Source organism: Idiotropiscis lumnitzeri, chromosome 13 (genome assembly GCF_059441095.1).
Source record: "Idiotropiscis lumnitzeri isolate Australia: NSW breed Sydney's pygmy pipehorse chromosome 13, RoL_Ilum_1.0, whole genome shotgun sequence".
In the NCBI taxonomy this organism is placed as follows: Eukaryota; Metazoa; Chordata; class Actinopteri; order Syngnathiformes; family Syngnathidae; genus Idiotropiscis; species Idiotropiscis lumnitzeri.
In genome coordinates, this window is record NC_142403.1 from 4,216,167 (window position 1) to 4,234,121 (window position 17,955).

The 17,955-nt window shown below is 39.3% G+C and overlaps 1 protein-coding gene across 16 annotated transcripts in view; it reads right to left on the reverse strand.

The window, feature by feature from the left end:
- dock7 (dedicator of cytokinesis 7) overlaps window positions 1-17,955 on the reverse strand; it is a 49,785-nt gene that overhangs the window by 11,265 nt on the left and 20,565 nt on the right. For 5 of the 16 annotated variants that reach the window (XM_088312489.1, XM_088312488.1, XM_088312487.1 and 2 more), the window contains exons 20-33: window positions 17,289-17,520; window positions 16,474-16,638; window positions 13,823-13,992; window positions 12,748-12,840; window positions 11,106-11,195; window positions 7,292-7,387; window positions 7,030-7,170; window positions 6,252-6,365; window positions 5,753-5,920; window positions 5,330-5,469; window positions 4,483-4,652; window positions 3,228-3,409; window positions 2,764-2,946; window positions 133-292 (exon numbers count right to left, since the gene is read on the reverse strand). In XM_088312489.1, the coding sequence (XP_088168615.1) occupies window positions 133-292; window positions 2,764-2,946; window positions 3,228-3,409; window positions 4,483-4,652; window positions 5,330-5,469; window positions 5,753-5,920; window positions 6,252-6,365; window positions 7,030-7,170; window positions 7,292-7,387; window positions 11,106-11,195; window positions 12,748-12,840; window positions 13,823-13,992; window positions 16,474-16,638; window positions 17,289-17,520 (2,104 nt within the window). The remainder of the gene's footprint in view (window positions 1-132; window positions 293-2,763; window positions 2,947-3,227; window positions 3,410-4,482; window positions 4,653-5,329; window positions 5,470-5,752; window positions 5,921-6,251; window positions 6,366-7,029; window positions 7,171-7,291; window positions 7,388-11,105; window positions 11,196-12,747; window positions 12,841-13,822; window positions 13,993-16,473; window positions 16,639-17,288; window positions 17,521-17,955) is intronic. The other 11 variants (XM_088312494.1, XM_088312493.1, XM_088312491.1 and 8 more) reach the window with 6 other exon arrangements.

The following is a 17,955-nucleotide window of genomic DNA, read 5'->3' on the forward strand; positions in this document are numbered from 1 at the left end:
TTAATTTTGTACAGTGGTGTAAACCGCTTAAAAAAATGTACAGTACACAGTATCTTGTAATATTGTGAACTACCCAAAAATCATATCGCTTATGTTTTTTTTTTTTGCACACGCAGTGTGTTGTAAGCCTACCTAGCTGCCCACGGCTGCGTCGCACCATCTCCTGCCTGGCACCGATGCTACCCAGGATGGCCTCTTCCAACTTGGCCTTCATGTCTTTTGACTTTTTGAATGTCAGACTGTTCATGCGCTCGAATGCTTTCTTCCCCTGCATGGTGAACACAACATGGGCCTTGTATCCATGAAGTAGAGGGTGAGTGGCAAAAGAGAAAATGGCAGGAAAGTCATTTGAAGCACAGCACTCAGGAAGCAGATTAGTTTTAACTGCGTAGAAACATGCATGCGACGTGCAAAAGTGACAGACAAATATTAATAAAATGTTCATTATTATGGAAGAGGAAGAAAGCAGTCAATGTTGTCAGGGAATTGAGCAGCCAAAGTACAAGTGTAGAAGGTTGGATTGACACTCGGGTCTAAGTTCCCAATTCCTATTTAGTGTTGATATCTATTCTTTTTAGGTAACTTTTATCGGACACCTTCGACAATCTGCCTGCATAGGTGCCCAAATGTGCATAAAAAATTATACTAGTGTCTCCAATGGGCAACAAAAACATAAAAGTAAACAACAATAAACACCGATTAATACGCCAGTTAGCTAATCCGGCTGATTATGAAATATCTGCCAAAATATTTGGGCTAAATGTCCAATGTTTGCTGACTATATTCTAACCGTTTGAGGTAACACTGGCCTATTTTTTTAACTCCACTTACACCTGTACTATAACCCGTATTCTTAATTATGCTTGAAATATTTAATTGATAAAGTCATTCTTTTAGATCATAGATATATGTGTTAAATATGACACACGTTCCAACTACTCGTAACAAACAAATGTGACAGGGATGTACAATCTTATAACTTCATCATTTAAATATATTGCTCCATGCAATGCATTCTGGGAACCGCATATGCTAAATAGGTCAATATGACCCGTCTGTAAGGAAACGTTAAAACTCATATGGCAAATTGTTACCATGTGTTCCATGTTCGTGGACGTCACAACACAGCCTGCCTAAAAAAATCAGGGATGTATGTTCTGCATTTATACTGCTTGTTTAGGTTTTAATAAAAAAAAAAAAAAGTGGAAATTGAGATATAACGCTCTATGATTCAATTACCGTATTTTTACGGCCATAAGCCCTTCGCGCTGCCTCAAAGGGCGCAACACCAGTTGAGGGTGCTATTCCCATATTTTATGCATATACTAGGCGCGCCGCACTACAAGGCGCTATCTCAGCTGCTCGCGCTAGCTCAGCTGCTCGCGCTAGCTCAGCTGCTCGCGCTAGTTCAGCTGCTCGCGCTAGCTCAGCTGCTCGCGCTAGCTCAGCTGCTCGCAAGCTGCTCGCGCTAGCTCAGCTGCTCGCGCTAGCTGATGCCAGCTCACCAGGACTCAATCCCCTAAGGGATTGCTGCCAGAGGTATCACCCCGTTCCAATGACAGATGTCCTGAAACTATAAGGAATCACTGTCAATAATACTGACTCTGTACAATAAAAAGTGTCATGGCAATAGTCTACTAGACAACGTCAGGGGAGGGACTTCACTGGTCACCACACTCCTTAGAGTCACGGTTTCAAATCAAAACCAAAATAAAACTCAGCATACAAGCAAACAATGAAACAAAGAAATAAGATTAACACAAAACATGTATCTCTCATGCCATCTATATACCCAAAAGAAATGAAAATAACACAAAATGATTATAGCAATGGCTTCTTGGGAGCCACTCAGACTCAGCCAATTACAGAAATGGCTTCTTGGGAGCCACTCAGACTCAGCCAATCACATGGCTGTTTAGAGAGATGTGCATGGCTGTTTAGAGAGATGTGCATGTTGTGCTTTGGGCTTTTTGCAGTCTGTTGTCTAAACCTGGGACGTTTCTTGCTTGCAATAACATAAATGATAAGACAGACTACAACATTGTGGACAGCTGCCCTTTTGTCCAGCTTTCTCCTACACCATCACCCAAACACCATAGTCACATAATGTATAAATCACGGTCAATTAGAAGCATAGATGACTCAGACTTTGACCAGCAGGGTGTGCTAACATGCACTCCGAACAGCCCAATGAGTAAAAGGGTTGATGGTCGAGAGTGATGCTCAGTCCATATAATGGGCGCGTCGCTTTACAAGGCGCCTCGTTTGTTTTGGGGAAGATTTGGGACTTGAAGGAGCGCCCTATGGCCCGGAAAATACGGTAACTTAATAACTTCAAAGCTCCCCTTAAAACCCACTTGCTCAAACTAAATTCTCTTTAATTCTATATTGTTGTCTTTGTTATGGTCCTTGTGTTATTTTGGCTCTCTTTATCTTGTTGTCAATGTTTAGTCCTTGATTTTGTAAAGTGTCTTTCAGTGTCCAAAAAAAGCACAATATACGGTAAATTGAACTGATTATTATTTTCAATACACATGGACTGCCTGAATGCAATGTCGCCAGCAGCAGTATCGCTGAGCTGGACTGCATTGTATAAGGGTAGTTCGGCTTTTGGAACAGGTGAAAGCGTGCCGATGATATGTGATTGTATGCATTCTTTTAACTCCCGGAGTCGAATTGTGCCCCTTGAGAGAATTGTGTCACTTAATCCATGCAGTGTAAATCCAACCTAATGTGCAGAGGAAGCGATGTTAGGCATCTCACCTTGTATTCAAAGCAAGAGACACAGAGGTAGAGGAGATCTAACAGGCGGTTCAGCTGTGAGACTGAAAGATCTGTGAACCACTTCTGCAACACCAGCTCATCTGCGTTTTTAAGCACCCACAGCAGACAGATGAGCAGACTGCGACTTGACTCGGCCGAGAAGCTTCCATGCTGACGATTCGCCTGGGGAAAAACAATACGGGAATATTATAATGAACATATAATTAATTATCATAATTGTTTATTCATTTTTTTGTGCTGTGTGCAAGAGATTTAAGAAATACAGCCACAACTAAACATCACATCCTATCACACAGGCATAGTATTAATTGCTTCAACTTTGTGAAATTTAGTTTTAGCCATCATCAAACATCAACTCTACTTCTGTCACTGTACTGCCAATGACAGACACAAGAGGGGGCAGCACAGTAATGTTTGTAATATGTGCTGCTCATATGGATTACCTGCGAATTCAACAAGAAGCTGCTTGGTCGGGACATTGGAGAGGTAGTGGTGGTGCCTGCGATGGCCATGGCAACAGTCTGATTAATCATGTTATTTCCTTCTGTCTCGGCATCTTCCCCATTGCTGCAAACAGTGGTGCCTTGGAGACCACCTGATCGACCCCACTGGTTGAGGGACTCTACTGAAGGAGAGAAAAGTTAAAGGTGCAGAAAAAAATGAACTTTTACTGTACTTTAAATGTGCTATGTAAATAAACCTAGACCAAAAGGGCTATGAAAGTCCGCCTTGTTAGTCTATGTGGTAGAGTAAAAACAAACCAAAGATGAGAAAAAGTTATATGCTAAATCTGAGAAACATGATGAAGTGTTTTGCCATAACACAATTTTATTGGTTAAGTTACAACCCATTGAGGTCCAGAGATATGCTGCCTAAAATGTGATTAAAGGGTGTTATTTCTTTGACAGATTGCCACACTCGCACAACTTGTCTCTAGTACTGGAGACAGTCTGACGCGTGACAACTATTTCGATCTTTTTAGACCTCACTTCATTTACGCAGCCCATAGCCTTGTCTAATAGATTTTATCCTTACCGCAATATTGTGGCACCTCATATAATATATATGTATATATCTTTGATTTTCGCAATTTCAATGCAGGGCTCGGTTTTAACATGTTGAATAAACATTTTGGACAAATGACAGTTAAAAGCAACGGCATCTATCTGCCTCTCATTTGGAAAACTGTTAGCTAACAACAACAGTTCCAAATAACAGTCACAAAACATTCAGGCTTTGGCTAGAAAACAAAAAAGTATGAGGTAAAGTCCAATAAAACGGCTGGATTTTTATTTGGGATTAATAAGAGGCAGTTTAAATAAAGGCAGATGATTGTCGACTGACTTTAACGTGAGTTTCAATGTGATCGGTTGATTCGGAAAAGCCACATCCCCAGTTAAACAGACAAATAATAATAAAAGGAAACAAAAAACTGACAACCTTCTGGAGGAACTAAGCGGAAACGGGACAAGAATCACATGAGTTTGGTGCATTGAAGAGAAGTTAAATATAGATGAGAATGTGAGATTGTGGAAAAACTGTTTCTTTGTTGAACCCACAAGTTACGGTACTTGGCCAATGGAATAGTAAGAGTTGAATCCAGTCATGTTAATGTAAAAATATTTAACTAAACTTCTGCCAAAGTGTTCTACTTTAGATAAATGAGACATAGGAATAAGACACTGCTTAATGTAGTACCTGTGAAGTCATGGAGCTGTGGCAGGGTCTCCATGACAATGCCAATCAAAGGAAGGTACAGCAAAGCAACTCGCGCTTTCACCTCTGGATCTGCATAGCGTGGGTCGGAGTCATGGCTGGACAATAGGTTGTGTACAACACTAACCACTTTTTTATGCAAGCCAAACATCCTACAAAAAAGGGGTAAATGGTGGAAAAACAGAACACATGCAATTTGGTAAAACTATAAATGTGTAACATTCAAAAAGTTATCAATTTCCTTTTCCTTCATGAAAACGCATATAGGTTTATGTCAGGGTATACTCTCATCCAGACAAAAAGCAGATGAATTACATTTTTTTTCTGAGCATATTTGTTAGTGTCCACACAGACATTTTTCTTTTTTACAGAACCAAACATTGACAAGAAAAAAAGCATAGGAATTCATTTGCAACCAATCCGATTAGTTCCATAACAAGAAGTTTGCTGGATTACAGAGTGGTGTGCATTTGCATTAAGATGGCGGTATTTTTCACTATATGAAAAGCTTCTAATGTGTAAGGTAAGACGCTCTGTTGCACACACACACATACACTGTCCTCCAAATGCTTTCTACTTAACACTAGTGGGTGTAATTGGTCCATGCAGATTTCACATTTCAAGTACACTGAGCGGAACAAGAGTTATTCTGCAAGCAGACCCCCTCGTCTCAACTTGATATATACACACACACACACTGAACACACATTCAGCTCAACCACCAAAATACCTCACCATTTAGAAATATTTGTCATATCCCTGAAATTATATTTTTGTCACCCATGCAAAGTCAGTGAATCCTAATGGATGATGTGTTAAATATACTAACCCCTCATTGTCTGGGTCAAGTATCACAGACAGTTCTGACAGTACCAGCCCAGCCATAAAGTGTTGCTCTCTGAAGGGCACAGATAGTTCAAACATGTTTGCTATTTTTTGGTCCTGAACATGTGTGGAGAACCCAGAGCTCTGTGACAACAGAAAAAAAGAGTCACACGTGTACGTTGAAAATGGGGGAAAAAAAGTACCTCTGCTGTTCATGTAGAGCATTACATTGTAACAACTTCAGACAAATGTATTTGTTATTGATAGCATCTAGGGTTTAAATTACAGTACTTTGCTACTATGATCTGGAGTAAGGAGCATAGCAGCTAATAAATTCCAAGAAAACTTCAATACATCCATTTCAAAGTAAACAACCATTTTCGATAGATTGATTTGATGTCATTTCTGTCAAGTTTTCAAATCTGACCTGTGAAGTTGCTGAAGAGACAGATGGTGATGGTGAAGCAGGTGGCGTGAGCAAGCTACAAGGCAGGTTGAGGGTGACATAATGTTCATGACTGCAAACTATTCTCAAAAAATCCAGCCTCAGAGACTCTAATGTCGGGTTCTGCAGTGCATAAACCTTTGTGGATACCTGTAGCGAGGCAAGGCATTGATGATATATAAATCGTAAATCCAAGTACAGAAAAATACACTCAAAGATAATGGGGGGGTGCTCAGAAATGTTATAAGACCATTTCAATACAGAGAATTTTAAAACTTAATACAAATTAAATACTGAAAACCACAATTTCTGTCTCATGGAATATTTACCACCGTTTAGAAGAGCGAATTTCTTTCAGGTAAAATTATCACATATCACTGCTTTATTTGGACACGTGTATCCACTATCTCAGCGGTGTTATATGAGATGAAAAACAAAAATCATTACACAGTCAAGAATCTGAGGTAAGTGGTTAGGTTACCTGTTTCCAGTACACCTTGATTAGGGTGAAGACAAAGCCTCTGTCCATGACGGACAGCAAATCATTAAGAAAGAAAGCAAGACTTGTATTCAGTCGCTCAACCAGCTCCAGATCCTGATGACAAGAAGCACAAATTGTGAAACTTGCGCAAACCTTAGGTAGTAATTAATGACGTTCCTGGGAAACAACAAAAGGAAAAAAAAAAACAGACTGCCATCCAAAATCCAATTTTTAGCCCATCCAAATTGAAAGTGTATGGCTATTTTGTCTGAACAGTTACAAAGCATATGAAGTCAGATTTCTGTCAGATGGATTGAAACTACATTTGTTCAGTATACAGCAGACAACAGAGCGGTGACGTCAAACACTTCATGTGCAGGGCGACACATCCGTTCCCATGTCGTTGCTATAGCAATCTGAGAGTTGGGTCAATAATGTGGCCCAGTCTGAACAGGGCCGGATTCCATTTGGACAACGTGAACAGTAGCGGTGGGAACGCCAATTGTTTTTTGATGCATGGTTTGTCATCAATTCAATTCGTATTGATAATCGATATTTAAAGACAAATCAAATCAAATCATGAGATACCCATAGGCCGAAAAAACGTATTTGAGGTAGAATCTGATTGGAATCATATATGCCTTCAGTCCTAATGCACCCGATTGGAAACCAAACGCAACTCCTACTAGATACAGTATTTATTCAAAAACCTAACATTTGAAATGATTTCTGAATTTACAATCCCAATGTATGGATCTTTTTTCCCATCATTACTCACCTTCTGGAAACGTGATACAATGTCGCCAGCAATGGTGCTGACAAGCGCTGTTATGTCATCCATAAAGCGCTCTGGGAATCGGTTCTTTCTGGGTGACTCCAGGCGTTCAGCGAAGTAGAGGTGATGGATAATGCTCTTCACCTGCAGTTCAAGTGTTTGCCAGGATACAAATAGAGAAAGGGGTTAGCATGTATTTTATAGAGGGAATATTATGACTGACAGAGATAATAATTTATAGGGCTACCATATCAGCTTTTCCTACCATAAGCTCAAAGAAAAACCAGGCCTGCTGGAGAGCTCCTTCCCTGACACTTCCACTGCTCACCACCCATTGGAGAGCCAGCTCCTCATGAAAAAGCTACGTGGGAGAGGAACGCAGAGGAAACAAAGTGGATGACATAAAGAGACAGGATTAAGAATGAAATATATTGACTGAAAAGAGCTAAGCTGAAAGTAAAAAAAACAAAAAAACAATAACATTGGGTGAGGTCATCACGTTTTAGACAGTACTCAGTCCAAGTTCACTTTATTAGAAATATACGGAAATTAGGCATTGAGTAGGGAGGGATGCACAATATATGTAAAAAATATCGTCATTGCAATAATGGCACGTGCAATATGCGTAGCACAAAGATGTGTGGTAAATTCATATGGAATCATATACCTTTAGCTGACTTTGGCTAATCAGATCCAATAGATAAGGATACATTGAGCCTGCTTATTTCTTGAGGTACATTAACTATTGCAGTAAAATCCATTGCAAATATTCAACATCCATATCACAATTTTCCAATATTGTGCAGCACTAGCATAGTGCTTACTAAAACAATCAAGTACAGTATATATTATTTTTTTACATGGATATGACCTGTTTTGGGGGAAATTGATAGTCTTTATTTTTTCACTCACAAATGCATTACTGTAAACCAAAAATGTTCACCACAAAACATAATACCCAAGACAACTATTTTTTAAGACTTGCAGTCAAATATATACAAAAAAAGACTGGCCACAGTGCCTGAATTTCACATTTAAAAGTAGTTATGATTTATGCCCTGCTTCTTCAGGTCATAGATACTGGTACTTAGTGACCAAGGAAGTTTCATTCCGAATTTCAGACGAATGCTCTTGAGCAGTGTTTTACAACCTCACTGAGGCACATATTTTACATGGGTTAAAAAGTAAAATAAAATAAATCACAAAAAGAATACAGTATACGGAAATAACCTCGTCTAAATTTGCCCATAATTCCGATGGATAAAAAGGTGAATAACAGTTGAAGGTTACCGTAACTACGCACATCGTACCATGTAGGTGAAGAGCATTGAGTTGTTCTGCCTGTCAAGTTCACGACACCAAATTATTAGCAAATTATTTTCAAAACAAGTGAAATGGGCTTTTTTCTTACAGGTAATTATGTAATGTTCTGCACAAACTTCGGCACTGGTGTGACCAACCTCTTCAGTTTGTCAGATTTAGTCGCAACCTTTTTTGGGGCGGTACAGCATGAACATGTTTGCTGATGTATGGTCGCCTCAATTGGCATCCCGAAATTTTGTATGATGTAAATAATGACCGTGACTGAAGATATATTTGCAAAATATTTTGCTGTAAGAACAACTTTGTTTGCAACGAGCATCAGCTGACAAAACAAGCATAAGTAAAAAGCAGTGTTTTATTTTTATAAAATGAACAAATTAATAAAAACACATTCGAACAAATGAAAACAAAAAAGACAGTTTTTAACACTTTAGTAAGATTTTTATCTAGATCTTGGACTTAAAGTCTTAGGGTGTCATCATATTTGATTATTTAAGCCTTTGGAGAGTATAAAATCAAATTGAATATTTAACATTTGACATCCCAACCACTAGACAGAAGGACGTAAACCTTGTGATTTGATTAAGTAATATATAACAAAAGGGACTAGATGGACCACTGATTGTAATTAGGTAAAATGGCAAAGCTATTTCACTCACGATATTCTTATAGATATGTCAGCTTTTATAGTTTGATAAAAAGCCCACATTAATCCCTATTTGTACCTATTAGCGTTTACTACATCAAGGGACTTTATTGTGTTAGAGTTTGAAATGCCCGACTGTATTTGAATGCTTCTTGAATCTCACTAAATGCGAGAGATGTCAACGTTTAACGAAATGTTCCCGTGACGACAGTAGCCGTCATTCACAAGCATCTGCCTGTTTCATGGCATGAGTGAGCCAAGTGATCAATGCGCAACACGAACACACACTAAATCCGTTTCCACTTTTTACGCTAGCGGTCACATAATACAAGTTAAAGGAACGAGACAAGATTTTTTTTTTTCCCCAGTAAAACGGACGTGACCAGATATATTTAAAATAAAAGGAAAAAGAAACAAAATGGTGTTAAGAATTAAGGAAGGTGTGATACTTTCCCAGCTTCAAAAAGCAGCCAAAATTGTTACTGTAACTTTTTTTTTGTTACAATAAAATGGTCTGTGACTGAGTGTCTGTGCAAAGTGGTGTCAAAATTGTTAGTAACTTTCTACATTTTTACAATAAAATGGCCTGTGACTGCGTGCCAGAGCAAAGTGGTGTGAGGCTGTTTTAAGGACAAGCAAAAGCAAAGAGAAGCATTTTGAGTCGAGATCAGCATAGGGAGAAGGTGTGTGCCATAAAAGCCATTTCTGCAGTGTGACCCCTGCCTGTTTGTTTGTTTATCGGACGTTACCCACGCCATGTTGGCAACAGACAGCTAGCTTATCCTGGTGGACGGCTCGCTTCAATCTCGCTCCATTCAACGTTAAGCAACACAAATTTTACGGGTAGTGTAGCGAGCCGGAATGGGGTCGAGGGCCGACAATTTTTATGAATAAGGCCAGAAGAAGGAACCGTACGGAGAGTGTGGGACTGACCGGCAAAAGAGAGTCAAGTGCCCAGCTCTGGTATTTACAATTCCACATGTACCACTAAAAGTAGATAAGCACCATCCTCTGTTGCCAAAATGCAGAGTGTGTCCTGAGCACCTCAGTGAATGGGAGCGAGCAAAATGGCAAGTGATCCATTAGAAAGCAAACAGAGCTAGTAAACTTAGATATCCATTAAAGTGCCACAGTACACATTCAGACTTTGATTTATTTATTTTATTTATACAGGAAGGATTTAACCTGATGCGTGTTCCACTTTCTGTGTGCAGTCTGACAGATGGACACAGAGTTGGAGCGCCTTCACTCTATGTACTGCTAAGAGCGTTAAAACATGCTCACGCTATGCGACCGGATGACATTTTTACCAGCACACATTGAAAGGTTGGCAACATTTGCGAGCATACCGGGCACACTGTCAAGGCCTGGGTTGGGAATCGACGCTTCGGAGGAAATTAAATTAATGAATATCCACACATCCATTTTCTATACGGCTTATCCTCATTAGGCTCACAGGTGAGCAGGAGCTTAGCCAAGCTGGCTTCAGGTGAGATGCGGAATATACCTTGGAGTGCTCGCCAGCCATTTGTAGGGCACAAACAACCATTCACACTAACATTCACTCCTATGACAATTTATAGTCTTCAACTAACCTCAGAAGTATGTTTTTGGAATGACGGAGGAAACCGGACGACACTGACAAATACCATGTTAGCATTGGCACTACATGCAAACTGTACACTCAAAGGTCGGACCCCAGGTTTGAACCCTCATACTCAGATTTGTGAGGCAGATGAGCTAACCACTCATTCACTGTGCCGCCAAAATGAACATCCAATGTCAGATTCATCATCTTGGTTTAAGTAGTGTTCCTGCAAGCTAAAAATATGTTCATTCATGAACACAACATGCACATTTTGAAAACAGTGTACAAATGTGCAGCATTCGCACGCAAGACTAAAACAATGTCACGTGTGGGGAAACTATTATAAAACATTTCAATAATTTTTAAAAGGTTAAAAAAAAAACAACAAAAAAACGCAAATCGGTGACATTCAACAAAACAACACTGACCAATCCAAAGCCATACTGTACAATCACAGACAAGACAAGTGAGAAGGCAAGAAGAGGGTGGGGTGGTTTCCTCCCCCAGTGCAAGTGGCTCTACCTTTTTTGTGGGCAACCGTCCTGTTAAAGTTTGCAAGAAACTGGCGCTCTCTGTGTGCGAAGACATGCGATTGCCACAGCGCTCCATGGCCTATGGGTGGAATGAATGGAAGGTGACAACAAAGTTAGTGGAGGAGCAACGGGAGTGTGGGGTTGCACCTTTTCCTCTCAGCATAAAGCAAAAGGTGTCTGGGTCCACAAGACAGACACAGACAAACACACAAAACCGTTTCGTGGACTCATAAACACACATATGGACGCAAAACAATTGGACACAGAACATGGCTACAATTTTGTAGCGTTGGATTATATATCGTAAAGTATAAACATGGCGATCTTTCTTATACATTTGTAAAAGAAGTATGCTAACTGTTTTTCTTTATTTGTTTTCAGCCCTTCCAAATTTCGTGCCAGACTTCATCCTTCAGGATAAAAGGTTTTTTTTTGCAGCCTGAAATGAAAAGTTAAAAGCTCACATGCTCCGTTACTGAAAATTAGTGACCAGGCTTTGATTTCTAATTAAAATAAGCAAACGTTTATGGCAAGTAGTAGTTACGACACATGACAAGACAAAGAGCACGACGGATAGAGAAGCAGACAAAACAACAAATAAACAACAGACACTTCCATGCTCCAGTGACACAATGAATGCTTTGAGGAGTTAGTAGAAAGTCAGGCAAGGAAACTAGCAGATGGTGGAGACTGAATCTAGAATGGAATACAATTGTGACAAAGGGGAAATTACTAATTCCACCAGGGAGAAGGCTATCTATGAATCTTCTTCTATTTTCTCTGCAACTAACCCACCCCTGCAAAGAATTGCACAAATGATTTGGGGAGTGAGGCATTAATATGTGCCTTGTACAACTTAGCAATAATCTGAAAATATTTGTTTATAAAGAATGCAATGTCTACATTTACATGGACAGCAATACTTACGATGTATCAGTAAAGGCTAAGATGTGGTTTCCCTTTTATGTTCGTTGCTTTCAGTAGATTGAATTCAGAATACCTTTTACAGGTAATACCAAAAGTTTTCTTTTCCATTGTTAATTTAGGCTCATATTAAAAATCTTCCAAAACCCAAATTTCTCTGGAGGCTAATACTGCAACACTAAAAAGGGTGTTAAAGTTACATTCCAAATATATGGCAATATTATAATGACTGTAGTCCATGTAAGCGCAGCCATTGTCAAAGACACTATGGCAAAATTTCCCTTTTGACAATATGTATCGGAACATCTGAGATGAAGCATTAATCTTCGATGGGTGGCTGGGATGGTCAACTTTGAAACCCATGAATAGGATAATGGGAGGGTTGCGATTTTGATTTTTCAGAGAATACCGTAATATTAGGACGTTTTGGTATTGCAAACAAAAATTTAGTAATTTCTGTCATGTCAGTCGAGGAACTATGAGGATTATTGAAACCAGTCATACCATTAAAGATGGATATGATCATGACAACACAAATAAAACGAACACGTTGGGGGGGGGGGGGGGGGGGGGGGAAGACCCAACTATCAAAGTACACATACAACACCAAAACGCCAAATATGCCAATATTCTTCCAGGGTGAGTATGGTGAGTTCTTTTCGAAGAGAAGCGAAGCAGAGCGGAGGATCGGGCATTTGTAAAACCACCTGCATGGTTTCTGGAGCGGACCCAGGGCTGGATCCCCAAGGGGCACTCTTACAGCCCATGGTGTGAACCCACGAGTTGGACCGGTCTAAGCCCTAGGAGTGCCAAGGTCAAAGGACACAAGGCAGGCAAGAAGCAAGGCAACAAGCGAGCAGAATGGGGGAAGGAGGAGGGAAGGAATCACAGGTTAAAGAGGTTCAGAGGTAAGGACTGCCGGATGAAGGGCCCAAAAGATCAGCTGACGGTTTAAGCCCCCCATCCCACTGAGCGGTGAATATTTCCGACTGTTAACTTATGTTCAAAATCTGACGAGAGTTTGGCAAACATTTGCGACTATGAATGAAGCCTTATGAAAATGCAACTTTCGCCATGTTTGCAAAAACTTGCCGCTCAGTGGAATAGGGGCTTTAAGCAAAATGACGACAGAAAATTTGTCCTCCCTCCCATTTCTGTACAATTTTGTCTATAAAAGTGCGACAGATTAAAAAGAAAGTTTCTCAAAATCATCACTAGAGTGTAGTTAAGAATGGGTAAGTATTATGAGCACATGTAACACAATGGTAAGACCACTAGTCCAATTAATTTAGGGTGAATACACGTAAAATTGGTGCAATAATAATATTAATATGAACCCCCAAAATATCCTGAAGATGTAGGACAATAAAAATGTGCAGTCTGACTCAACTTTTTCCCTGCCTTTCACAATTTTAACCCAATACACAACTTCCCTCATGTCAGGCTGCTGTTACAGCGGTTAGAGAGATAAGATGTTCAAACTATGTTGACTCACTATGTCTAGTGTACATGTTGATAAAAATGACCTCGGGGTCACCGTGCGCGTGCCTTCCAGTGTTAAAAAGTACCAAGTCAGTGTAATCACCTTAGAAAACCTTTTCTAAAATGTATTCCAAAGTCAACAGGGCATGATGATGTCATTTTTGGGAAATAATTATTCAAAACTAATAAGCATGTACAGTGCGCACAATGACATTATGTAGTAATTATACAAAAACATTTTTAGTTCATTAGTTTGGCCATAAAACTTGACGGCAACACACTGGTTTTTGAAGAGCTTACCTTGCTGCCGATGATGGCACGAACCTCATCATCAGGAGAGGTGGGCGTACCGGAGATGTCGGGGTTACTGTTGCTAAGGCTACGAGAGCGGTTTAGGTTAAGGCTGGCTGGTCGAACAGCTGAGCGAGCCATGGTGGCATAGTGAACAGAACCTCCGAGCCCTCCCGGGCCTGGGATCACACACACAAAAAAAGGAAAAAATAAGAACTGGGATACAAAAAGTGTCACAACATTATCAATATTATACAGTGGAACTTCTCGTTACGGAATGCCCATTTTCACACACAATTTGAGTTATTGGAATTTTTTTTTCTTATAAAACAGTAAACTGTTTTGTTTAAATAAGCTACCACTGTGTAGCCCTTTTATGCCCTTGTTGTCATTCGGAAATAAAACATGAAATTTAAATGACATATCTTCACATATTAATGATGGACCTTTCCCTGATGTGCCACAAGTCTTCCAAGGTGTGGGTAGGTAGGGAATAAAAAGATCTCCCAAAAAAAAAAAAAAACCCTCGAGAGCTGCTCCAGGGTTCGCGGTTAACCGCTTCCCGATTGCCCGGGGCAAGTGAAATTTGGCCACGGGCAAGGTAAAATTATGGGCAACTTACCCGACCGGGCAAGCATTTTTTAAAGCAGCCAAATATCTTTGATTTCGACGAAAACTGTGGTGTGATCTGTTAGTAGTCACTGTATGGTGATGGTTTAACCCAGACACCCCCTTATGTTGTGGTATGGTCCATTGGCCTTATCGGGGGCAATGGGCGTTCGCTACGGGATCAGTTAGTTCAGTGAATGTCGAGTTAAAGTGAACGTCAATAAATCCCGCAGTATTGGAACTCGCTGTAGTTGCATCCTCATTTGAAGTTTGAAAAACGCAACAAAAACCTACGATATTTCGGCCGAAAATTGACAGCCGGAAGTTTTCTTACCTTCTGCGCATGCTTACAAGTGGCGACGAGTTCGTTCAAATCCGAACATTTCGGATTCCTCTGACATGACTAAAATAGCTCGAATATTTTTAAGTAGACAATTCAGTTGTGAGTAAGGAAGGGAGTAATATTTGATTATTGGCTGTTAATTCATTAGCTCCATCATGTGACCTGACATAGTGTCAGTGACTGTGTTCTGTTTATGCTATGAAACTTATGGAGGCAGCACCACAGGCACTGGTCTTAAAGGAATACACAAATATCCCACACTCATAATTTACTCATGTGATTACTCAATTAATAGGCTCTCCTGGATTTAAAATTGATCATCTGGATTGCTGTAATATCATTTTCCCAATTTAACATGCAGATTTGTTAATTATTAAAACTACTATTAACATTTTCAATAACTGCACAGGATGATACATGCTGTTGTGAGCAGGGTTTCATGGTTGATGATGAAAACAAGATTAATTTATGCTTATCAGATTATATGTTTATTTACATTTGTGGCACACATTTCTACCTGCCAGCTGCCAGCTCCTTACGGACATATGCTTCATTGACTGTTTCTTAATGCCTGCAACGTCTGGAGCATAGAACTCATGAAGGAATAACATAATCCTGGGTCAGCAGACACCTAATTAATGTGTTAATACATGATACATTTTTATATAAGCAACCCTTATGATTGTAACGTATTTTTAATCCTTTCTAGGCAGGAACTGTCCGAACAAAAAATTCATGCAATTTGTAATTAGACACTTTGTCATACAAAAAGTCACTCAGGGCAAGGTAATTTAATCTTCGGGCAAGAGAAAAAAAATTGTCACTTGCCCAAGTCGGGCAAGTAATTTGGCCACTCGGGCAAGGCAAATTTTAGTGGCACTTGCCCTATGGGCAAGCAGTTTTTAAAGTTAACCGCGAACCCTGGAGCTCTTTTGAGGACCACACATGTATGTGTTCACGTATTGTTGACGGTATTGTGTTTTTATTTATGAATATATTTTGTTATATTCATTTTAACCAAGCACACAGATTTTAAAAAAAAATTGATTTTTGGGGCTGGAACGGATTAATCACATTATCTACCTTGATTTGTATACATTTCAAGTTACAAATGGGCTCACGGAACAAATTTTAAAGTAAAAAAACTAGAGGTTCCACTGTATATCGAATTAATCAAATTGTTCAAAATGAAATATGGACTTCATTAATGGTTGAATGGTTTTGAGATTCTTCTGACAGACAGTGGGTAATTAAAATACAGATGCAAAATTCCAAGGGTATTAGATATGGTACCTTCAAGTTTCAGCTATAAAAAAAAACTATGTTTAAGAGCAAAAACAAGAAATTAGCAGGTATTTCACCTCCCCTAAAACCAAGTGTGACGGAAGGAGCACTCAATTATTGTTCAATTGGAACGTATTGGATATAATTCACATAACCAATGAAAGCCTTTAGCCGTAGTAATTGAGGAATGCAATACATTGTTAACGATCGCAATACAACTTCAATATCTATAAAAATCTTATAGATACCTGTTAATGATGATTTGATGTCTTTAGCAGGCAAACAGAAGCAAAATTGATATGGGAGGAGAGAGGAAATAGGTGAAAAAAGGAAAACGTAAAAGAAGAAAAACATGACACATGTGTGAAGAAAGAAACACATGAGGTAAGCAAAGTCAAGAAAAAAAGAAGACACGGTTAAATACCTGGTGAAGGTGAGTTGGGGTCAGTGCTGGGCAAACGGAAGACATAGTGGATGTATGAAGAAAGCAGGCTGTTGCGGCCATGCATGTCCTGGCTGGTGTCCAGGTACTTATGGAGGCGGTTTACAATGGCTGCCATAACCTCAAATGATGACTGTCCAAGATTCACTAAAAAGTACACAAGCGCAAACAGGTTTAGACAGAAATAACAAATTATACTAATACAAGGGTGAAATAATGGTCTCATAGTACATTGCTGGGATTAGTCAACAAAAGCCTGTCATCAGAAAAAGAGACTTAATATAAATGAGAAGTATAAAATGTTTTAAAATATTAGACATTTTGTTCTGATTAAATTGTTGATTTCTTGGTACTAAATGGTGATGAAGCAATATGATATTTTTTTTATTAATTAATCATAAAAAATTAATCGCAATTAATTAGGGTAATCACTTTATTCAATTACTTTTTTTTGGGAAGCTTGTAACAAATATTTACTTGAATAATATCTAGAAATTAATGTAAACTCACCAAATAAGAAGTGGATTTGAATTCAACGTTTTAATTGCTTTCTTTGATCCTTCAATATGATCGAAACGGAATCATCTTTACAGGCATTTTCCTTAGAAAAATTATCAAAGCGTATTCATTTAGCTCTGCCCACAAGCACCACAATCAAGCAGTGTTGGTTTGGTAGGCCCAGTGGTAATTTGAGCAGGGTGTTTTGTCTCTAGAAGATGTGCTAAAGACATTCAGCTAATTTGGTCAAGTATTTGAATTTGGCTATGAAAATGTTTTTTTTTCAAGGGGTAGCCTACCAATTTGTCCAGCAATGACTGGAGGTCGGACCACAAGCAACACCAACTTGTCAAGTAGAAGGTGAAGAAATCGAACGACTGGCTCCAGCTGAGAAGAGTTAAGCGCTGCAATGCTGGACTTCAGCTCAGTTTCCAGGTTGTTTTCCATAATTCTCATGTCCCCTATTCGGACTGGGAACATGTGCTCATCCAGCGCATGTACCAATGCAAAGAACTTATCCAAGTATTGATCCTAGAGAATGAGAGCAACCACACAATGTATGATTTGGACACAGAAATGAAAAAAAAAATGCATTATCCAAAATCCATACAATTAAGATAAGGAATGACATATCTGAAGCACTAAATGTCGTTAGACTGTAGAGTTCAACTTTGCCTTTAACTGTGAGTTGGAAAGTATGGTAAGAGAGTGGAAAGTTAGAGGGGGTCATATTGTGGAAAATGTACTTTTGAATGGCTTAAAGTATTGCATAGTTGGGTCACAGCGTGAAATTAAACAACCTTGTAAACCTTTAATCAGCCTAATCTTGAAATGTTTCTCTGAGCAAGCCATTCTGTATACTGTTCATAATAAGCACCCACGCACGAATGACATACAAGCTAGGCTGGACGAAGTTCCAGAGCCACTTTCAAGAAACAACATGGAAACACTATCAAGGCAAAGGCA